Below are 8,607 nucleotides of genomic sequence, written 5' to 3'. Positions count from 1 at the left end.
AATAACGGTGGCTGACCTGGCAGAGCCCCCCCAGGTCACCCCTCCACGTGCCCCCCTTCTGAGACCCCTCAGTCCCCATCCCTGTCCCCCACCCCACCCTCTCAGCCCCCCCAAAACATCCTCAAACTCCTCCGGTGGCAGCTGGGGACTGGGGGGGTTTCTCTCCTTGCACCCCCAAATCGCACAGCCCTTCTCTGGTGCTGGGTCCTCTCCTGGGGGGGTTTCTCTCCTTGCACCCCCAAATCCCACAGCCCTTCTCCAGTGCTGGGTCCTCTCCTGGGGGGGTTTCTCCCCTTGCACCCCCAAATCCCACAGCCCTTCTCCAGTGCTGGGTCCTCTCCTGGGGGGGTTTCTCCCCTTGCACCCCCAAATCCCCCCTCTCTCTTGCACCCCTTCTCTAATGCTGGGGGTTGGGGGGTTTCTCTCCTTGCACCCCCAAATCGCACAGCCCTTCTCTGGTGCTGGGTCCTCTCCTGGGGGGCTTTCTCTCCTTGCACCCCCAAATCCCCCCTCTCTCTTGCAGCCCTTCTCCCATGCGGGGTCCCCTCCTTGCGGCCGCCGGGGCAGCCATGGGGGGCACGGGGGGTCCCTTGGCCCGCGCCATCCGTGCCAAGCTGACGGCGGCCCTCCAACCCACTCACCTGGAAATTCGGGACGACTCCCCCCTCCACGGGGGCCCCCCCGGAGCCGAGACTCATTTCGGGGTGCTGGTGGTGAGCGGGCGCTTCGCGGGGCTGCCGCTGCTGCAGCGGCACCGCCTGGTGCACGAGGCGCTGCGGGCCGAGCTGGCCGGGCCCCTGCACGCCCTGCAGGTCACCGCCCGCACCCCCGAGCAGTGGAAGGGTGACCCCCAAAACCCCCCCGCGCCCCCTTGCCTGGGGGGCTCCAAGAGGGAGAAACGCCGCGGGGCCGGGGAGGAGGAAGAGGAGGAGGCGGCGGGGAAGCAGTGACGGCTCTGGGAGCCCCCCCAGGAACAACGGGACCCACTCAAGAACCCCCCCAAGAACTGTGTGGGACTGCCGGGACCCCCTCCCCAAGAACTGTGTGGGGCTGCCAGGAAGCCCCCCAGGAACGAGACCCTCCCCCCAGGAACAGCGTGGGGCTCACAGGACCCCCCCCAGGAACGAGACCCCCCCCCTCCAGGAACAGTGTGGGGCTCCTGGGACGCCCCCCAGGAACAACAGGACCCCCTCAAGAACTGTGTGGGGCTGCCAGGATCCCCCCCCCAAGAACAACGTGGGGCTCCTGGGACCCCCCCCAGGAACCTTGTGAGGCTGCCAGGACCCCCCCAAGAACAACGGGACCCCCCCAGGAACAGTGTGGGGCTCCTGGGAAGCCCCCCAGGAAAAACAAGACCCCCTCAAGAACTGTGTGGGGCTCACGGGACTCCCACCCTGGTGTTTGGGAGGGGACAAAAATAATGGGGGTGACCCCCCCAAACCCCATAGCACCCCCAGGCTGGGCCCACCCTGCCACCCCCTCCCTGCTCCCACCCTGGTGGGATTTTTGGGGTGTCCCTCCCATTGAATCTGAATTAATTTAAATAAACGTGTTCTGTGGGCAGCTGGGGCTGGAGAATCCTTTTTTTTTTTTTTTTGGGGGGGGGGGGGGGGGTTGGGGTTTTTTTTTTTTTTTTTCAAACACAGAATCCCCCAGGAACTGTCAATGGAATTGCAAAATTTGCAGCAAAATGTTTGATTTGGTCAAAAAGCCGCTTCAAGATTAGATTAAACTATTTCAAGCAGTTTTGCTGAAGACTCAAAATTGTGTCTTTAATCCAATATAAACTCTGTTTAATGAAAGCCATCTGCAAGTTGTATCATTGTTACTCCTTATTCCATTCCTATTGCTGCTTGAAGCATCTCTGTATTAGCAGTTACTGCAAGTGGCCACTGGTTTCCAGCAGAAGCCTGGTAGTCAAAACATCAGTCCAGCAGCTGGGACTTTCTACTTCTTGCTGCCTCTCCTGTTGGTTCATGCTGCATGGCTGAGCCAATCATGATCGCTATGCAGTTCATTTTTCCCATTTGATAAGAGGATATTGTATCTGCCTGCCAGGTGTGTTGTAGGGACACTTAATGTTTGCAAAGAGCTGCTATGGTACTTGATCAAAAATCCTGCAGAAGGGCAAACTTTCACAATGGAGCTGGAGCACAGACTCGTATAACAACATTTAATGCTTCTCCAGTCTACAAAGTTTTGCTCAGGCTACAGCAAAATGAAATGATGGCTAAACTAATTTAAGATCACCCAAACTCTTTCTTTCCACCCCTGGGCTGTCTCACAGCCCTTGTGAGATCTTACTTGTGCTAAGATCTGTTGATGGAACCACACTGTCCTTATCTATGCATTGACCTGAATGAGAAATTACGTTGGTGAGAGAAGACTTACTTTTAACTAGGTAAGTTCCCTGATCTGCTTTCAGCATCTTTCAGAAAAATTCAGAGTGGAACAACTGACAGGGCAGTGAATTGCGGTGCACAGACAGGGACAAGCAGATGAAATGGGCAGGAATCCTTAGACTGACTTTACCATCAAACCCCACAGCTGAGTGGCACCTCAGAGAGCCTTCCCATGCTTGTTGCTCTCACCGTGCTTCAAGCTCCGTAGTATTCCCAGCACACTAATAAAATGCCATGCTGCAAAATATCCAAGAAAGATAGAAGAAAGGTGTCATAGTGATTCCCTCTGTGGAGCTGGGAACTGGTCACTGGGCACTGGAAGTAAGAGGTTCACCACAAGCAGATTGGACAGCAGTAAGAGAGCAAATCTGAATGCAAGTGTCCTGCACATTGATTAGAAAGGACTAATCCCAGGGGCACGAGGAGAGGGAAGGGGAGGTGGTGGGGTGGGGGGAAACGCTGGATTTGGGGGGCACCCCGGGCAAAGTGGGGGGGTGGGGGGTCCCTCTCCCCCAGCCCCCCATCACTGCAGGACCTGCCCCCTTGTCTCGGGCAGTTTGAGGGCCAGGGAGCTGCCGAGGGCCAGCGCCGCTGAGGCGAACAGGATGGGCACGGCCTTGGTGATGCCCACGAAGGAGGTGAAGATGCTGATGCCCAGCACGGCTGCCAGCTTGCACAGAGCGTTCAGGAAGCCAAACGCCGTCGTCCTGAGGAGGGTGAGGAGGGATGGGGTTGGTGGGGGGCACCCCTCGGGGGGTAGGGGTGGGTGCCCAGCCTCGTGGGTGCCTGCAGAGGGCGGGTGGCACCATGGAATTGGCGCCTGGAAGGCTGAAATGGGCACCCAGGGCTCCAAAATGGGAAGGCAAAACTCTTAGATTGGCACCCAAAAATGGGAAGTCAAAACCCTTAGATTGGCATCCAGCACCCCAAAATTGGAGCTCCAAACCCTTAGATTGGCACCCAGCACCCCAAAATGGGAACTCCAAATCCTTAGATTGGCACCCAGCACCCCAAAATGGGAACTCAAAGCCTTGAAATGGGCATCCAGCACCCCAAAATTGGAGCTCCAAACCCTTAGACTGGCATCCAGAACCCCAAAAATGGAACTCCACACCCTTAGATTGGCATCCAGAACCCCAAAATTGGAGCTCCAAACCCTTAGATTGGCATCCAGAACCCCAAAATTGGAGCTCCAAACCCTTAGATTGGCACCCAGCACCCCAAAATGGGAACTCAAAGCCTTGAAATGGGCACCCAGCACCCCAAAATAGGAACTCAAAGCCCTGAAATGGGCACCCAGGGCTCCAAAATGGGAAGGCAAAACTCTTAGACTGGCATCCAGCACCCCAAAATTGGAGCTCCAAACCCTTAGACTGGCATCCACCACCCCAAAATTGGAACTCCAAACTCTTAGATTGGCACCCAGCACCCCAAAATGGGAACTCAAAGCCCTGAAATGGGCACCCAGCACCCCAAAATTGGAGCTCCAAACCCTTAGATTGGCATTCAGCACCCCAAAATTGGAACTCCACACCCTTAGATTGGCATCTAGCACCCCAAAATTGGAGCTCCAAACCCTTAGATTGGCATCCAGCACCCCAAAAATGGAACTCCACACCCCTAGATTGGCACCCAGCACCCCAAAATAGGAACTCAAAGCCCTGAAATGGGCACCCAGGGCTCCAAAATGGGAAGTCAAAACTCTTAGACTGGCATCCACCACCTCAAAATTGGAGCTCCAAACCCTTAGATTGGCATTCAGCACCCCAAAATGGAAACTCAAAGCCCTGAAATGGGCACCCAGCACCCCAAAATGGGAGCTCCAAACCCTAAAATGGGCACCTCAGCACCCCAAAACTTCAGTCCTTGCACCCAAAACCTCACTCCTTTCACCCAAAACCTCACTTCTTGCCCCCAAAATCTCCGTGCCAGGCCCCCACCTCTTGTCAGAGGGGTACAGCTCCACGGTGAGCACGTCGAGCGCGTTCCAGGAGGCGATGCTGACCCCCCCAAAGAGGCAGAGCAGGGCGATCATGGCAGACTCGCTGTTCCCAAAGGACAGGAAGAAGCAGCTGATGCAGGACATGACGCTGGAGCCGGCTGGGGGACACGTGGACACGTCAGAGCGTGGGGAAACTGAGGCACGAGGTGGGACTGGGCGGGGCTGACAGTCCCAAAAGGGAGAGGGAGGTGGGGGGTGACCCACCTGGAGGTCCCCAAAAGGTCACCAGAGATGGAGGTGGGAGGAGGATCAGGAAAGTCCCCAAAAAGGTGATGGTGGTGGGGTGACCAACAGGGTAAAGGTGATGGTGGTGGGTCAAGAGATGGGGGTGACCCACCAGGAGGTCCCCAAAAGGTCACCAGAGATGGAGGCGACCAACGGGTGGGAGGAGGATCAGGAAAGTCCCCAAAAAGGTGATGGTGGTGGGGTGACCAACAGGGTAAAGGTGATGGTGGTGGGTCAAGAGATGAGAGTGACCCACCAGGAGGTCCCCAAAAGGTCACCAGAGATGGAGATGAGAGGAGGATCAGGAAAGTCCCCAAAGGGGTGATGGAGGTGGGGTGACCAACAGGATAAAGGTGATGGTGGTGGGTCAAGAGATGGGGGTGACCCACCAGGAGGTCCCCAAAAGGTCACCAGAGTTGGAGGTGACCAACGGGTGGGAGGAGGATCAGGAAAGTCCCCAAAAAGGTGATGGAAGTGGGGTGACCAACAGGGTAAAGGTGTTGGTGGTGGGTCAAGAAGACCAAGAGCCTAGTTTGGGTTGGAAGGCACCTCCAGGACCCCCAGCCCCACCGAGGCTGCCCCCAGCCCGTCCCGTTGCCCACCCAGCATGCGCAGGCGGCCGATCTTGTCCATGAGCAGGGCCGAGACGATGTTTCCAGGGAGCACAGCCAGGGTGCCCAGGAAGCTGACAAAGTAGATCATGTAGGCGTTGTTGTCGTCGCTGAAGTCCAGCTGGCAGCCCTCCTTGTTGTGCAGGAACGTGCTGTTCACCACCCGGCTGTTGATGAACTTGTACTCGAACAGATCTGGGGGGACAGTGGGCCACGGGGTCACCCCATCTCCGTGCACACCTGTCTGGCCTCTCCCACCCCACCTGGTGGGTCAACCACACCTCCATCACCTCCTTGGGGACCACCCTGGTCCTTACCACCACCCCAACTCCATCGTGCCACTGGGGACCTTCCTCCAAGCTGGTGGCTCACCCCCATCTCCATCAAAACCCTGGGGAGATCACATTATCTCGACCACCCCAACTCCAACGTGCCACTGAGGACTTTCCTGACCTTCCTCCAAGCTGGTGGCTCACCCCCATCTCCATCAAAACCCTGGGGAGATCACATTATCTCGACCACCCCAACTCCAACGTGCCACTGAGGACTTTCCTGACCTTCCTCCAAGATGGTGGCCCACCCCCATCTCCACCAAAACCCTGGGAGCCACCCTGGTGGGTCACATTATCTCTACCATCCCAACTCCATCATGCCCCTGAGGAATTTCCTGACCTTCCTCCAAGCTGGTGGCCCACCCCCATCTCCATCAAATCTGGGGGCCACCCTGGTGGGTCACCCCCTCCCAGGGATCCCATTCCCCCACCTGTGTTGTAGAAGACGGTGGAGATGAAGGTGCAGTTCTTGAAGAAGGTGTTGCTGGAAGTGATGTCCTCGAAGTAACACTCCTCAAAGAGCGAGTCCTCGAACGTCACCGACTTCATCTTCAGCCCGATGAACCTGCACGGGGGGACAGGAGGGAGACCCCCGATGCCCCCCACCCCTGTGCTGGGCAGCCCCAAGCTCAGCAACCCCAGGCTCAGCCTCCCCTCACTCACTTGTCGTTGAAATACTCCCCGCCACGGTGCACCTGGTTCTCCAGGGTGAAGTTGAAGGTGAAGTGCCGAACCTTCTCGCGCGTGAAGAGCTTCGTGCGCGACGCGTACTCGATGCTCTGCAGGTGCTTGATCATGTCCGGGAACCACACGGTGAGCCCGTAGTAGCTGCGGGGACAGGGGTGAGCGGGCACCACACACCTGGGCTCGCCAGAGCTGGCCCAGGGCTCCCAGAACCAGCCCTGAGCTCCCTGTGCCAGCCCAGTGATGCTTGTTCCATCCCATCCCGCTCGGTGCTGCCCCATCCCATCCCATGGATCCCACTAATCCCATCCCACTGATCCCATCCCATAGCATTGATCCCATCCCATCCCATGGATCCCATTAATCCCATCCCACTGATCCCATCCCATCCCATGGATCCCATCCCATCCCATGGATCTCATCCCATCTCATTGATCCCATCCCATCCCATTCCATCCCATCCCATGGATCCCATCCCATCCCATGCATCCCATCCCATCCCATCCCATCCCATTGATCCCATGATCCCATCCCATGGATCCCATCCCATCCCATCCCATCCCATTCCCCTGATCCCATCCCATCCCACCCCGCAGCACCTGAAGGACATGGTGAACCACACCGCCATCATCATCAGCGTCACCCGCCGGTACTCGGGCACGAAGCACTGCTGGAAGTTGCTCCAGACCTGCAGAGGGACACGGGGGGTGACAAGGACATGGCAGGTGACAGGGGGCACAGAGAGCCCTGCGTGGCCCCGGCCTCACCTGCTGGGACAGGTTGAGGCATCGGACCAGCCAGCGCCGGTACCACGTCCCCGTGTCCGACTGGATCTCGATGAGCTCGTCCTCCCGCTTGATGGTCTTGATGTGGGTGACCTGTGGGTGGGACAGATTGGGGACACCGGGAAGCACCGCCTTGTGCCTCAGTTTCCCCACCTGTTACAGCAACATTCCCCAGGCTGTGCTTTTCCCAGAGGTGGGAATTGCACCCTTGCTGTTGGGGGACACCCCACCCTTGCCTGGGGTGCTGGGGACCCCAAGGCTCAGCCCTGGGGGGTCCTTACCGAGAAGACCCTCTCTGGGTGGCCCTTGGCCCTCATGTTGGTGTCATGGACCTGCTTCAGCACCATCCAGGCCTCGTCGTGCTTCCCGTTCTGTGAGGGCAGGGACAGCTCACCCTGGGACACCCCAAACTGGACCCTGACCCCCCATCAGGGGTCCCTGCCTGGGTTCCACCACCCACCTGGGTCCTGCCACCCCCCCGGCGATCCCTCCCCCATCTTCATCACCTCCTCAGGGTCCCCCCCATCCCTCTGGGTCCCATCACTCACTTGGGGGCTTCCTGCCCCGTTCCACCCCTCTCCAAAACCCATCTGGGGCTTCCTGTCCAGGCCTCACCACCCCCTGGGCGTCCCTTCCTGGGGACCCCCTCCAGGTCCCTGATGCACCCCCGATTCCCCGAACGCCCCCCCAGACCCCACCTCCAGGTAGAAGCGCGGGCTCTCCGGCATGGTGGTGAGCGCCCCGATGGCGAAGACCGAGGGGAAGGCGCAGACGAGGACAAAAACCCTCCAGCTGTGGAATTGGTACGCAGAGCCCATCTGGAAGCTCCAGCCTGGACAGGGACAGGACACGGTGGTGGGGCCGAGCCCCGGCGCACCCCCTGCGTGCCACCAGCCCAGGGCTCCTACCGTAGTGGGGGATGATGGCCCAGGCCATGGCGGAAGCGTAGATGCCCCCGATCATCCAGAACATGCAGAGCCAGCTCAGGTGCTCCCCGCGCTTCTCCTGCGCCAGGAACTCCGAGAAGTAGGAGAAGACGATGGGGATGGAGCCGCCGATGCTGGGGATGGAGGGGAGGCAGCGGCGTCACCCCCTGCCCCACGGCCCACCACACACAGCAGGGAGATCAGCCCCCGCTCTGGGGGTCCCTGTGTGGCCTTCACATTTCCTGGAAAAACCCCTTTGCCCAGGATTTTTCTCCTGGGAAGGTGAGAAGCCTCAGAGGAAAAGGAAAACAGTAATTATCTGATTTGCTTCTCCTGTGTTTTGCTGCTTTGGAGATCGTTTACCCACAGGTTGTTTCATCGCTTTCACGTGAATTGTTTTGACTCAATGGCCAATCAGTGCCAGGCTGTGTCAGGACTCTGGAGAGAGTCACGAGCTTTCACTATTATCTTTTTAACCTTCTGTAAGTATCCTCTCTGTGTCCTTTAGCATACAGAAAGGATACTTTAGTATAGTTTCATTTAGCATAGTATAATTTATATATAGTATAGTTTACCATCCTTTAGTATAGTTTCATTTAGCATATTATAATTTATATCTAGTATAGTTTAGCATTCTTTA

General features: G+C 57.7%; 2 protein-coding genes across 5 annotated transcripts in view; one reads left to right on the top strand and one right to left on the bottom strand.

The window, feature by feature from the left end:
- Nucleotides 1-1,556, top strand: part of BOLA1 (bolA family member 1) — a 2,351-nt gene extending 795 nt beyond the window's left edge. For all 4 annotated transcript variants that reach the window (XM_041475236.1, XM_041475239.1, XM_041475237.1 and 1 more), the window contains exon 2: nucleotides 524-1,556. In XM_041475236.1, coding sequence (XP_041331170.1) covers nucleotides 534-950 — 417 coding nt within the window. In that variant the 5' untranslated portion in view covers nucleotides 524-533 and the 3' untranslated portion in view covers nucleotides 951-1,556. The remainder of the gene's footprint in view (nucleotides 1-523) is intronic.
- A 1,349-nt stretch (nucleotides 1,557-2,905) lies between these two features.
- Nucleotides 2,906-8,607, bottom strand: part of SV2A (synaptic vesicle glycoprotein 2A) — an 11,028-nt gene continuing 5,326 nt past the window's right edge. The window contains exons 4-13 of the mRNA XM_041475240.1: nucleotides 7,950-8,101; nucleotides 7,740-7,873; nucleotides 7,323-7,412; nucleotides 7,024-7,134; nucleotides 6,856-6,944; nucleotides 6,236-6,400; nucleotides 6,004-6,137; nucleotides 5,232-5,435; nucleotides 4,343-4,502; nucleotides 2,906-3,109 (exon numbers count right to left, since the gene is read on the bottom strand). Coding sequence (XP_041331174.1) covers nucleotides 2,926-3,109; nucleotides 4,343-4,502; nucleotides 5,232-5,435; nucleotides 6,004-6,137; nucleotides 6,236-6,400; nucleotides 6,856-6,944; nucleotides 7,024-7,134; nucleotides 7,323-7,412; nucleotides 7,740-7,873; nucleotides 7,950-8,101 — 1,423 coding nt within the window. The 3' untranslated portion in view covers nucleotides 2,906-2,925. The remainder of the gene's footprint in view (nucleotides 3,110-4,342; nucleotides 4,503-5,231; nucleotides 5,436-6,003; nucleotides 6,138-6,235; nucleotides 6,401-6,855; nucleotides 6,945-7,023; nucleotides 7,135-7,322; nucleotides 7,413-7,739; nucleotides 7,874-7,949; nucleotides 8,102-8,607) is intronic.

Source organism: Pyrgilauda ruficollis, unplaced genomic scaffold, assembly GCF_017590135.1.
Source record: "Pyrgilauda ruficollis isolate IOZ18807 unplaced genomic scaffold, ASM1759013v1 scaffold340, whole genome shotgun sequence".
Classification (NCBI taxonomy): Eukaryota; Metazoa; Chordata; class Aves; order Passeriformes; family Passeridae; genus Pyrgilauda; species Pyrgilauda ruficollis.
This window is presented reverse-complemented; position numbering and strand designations above follow the sequence as displayed.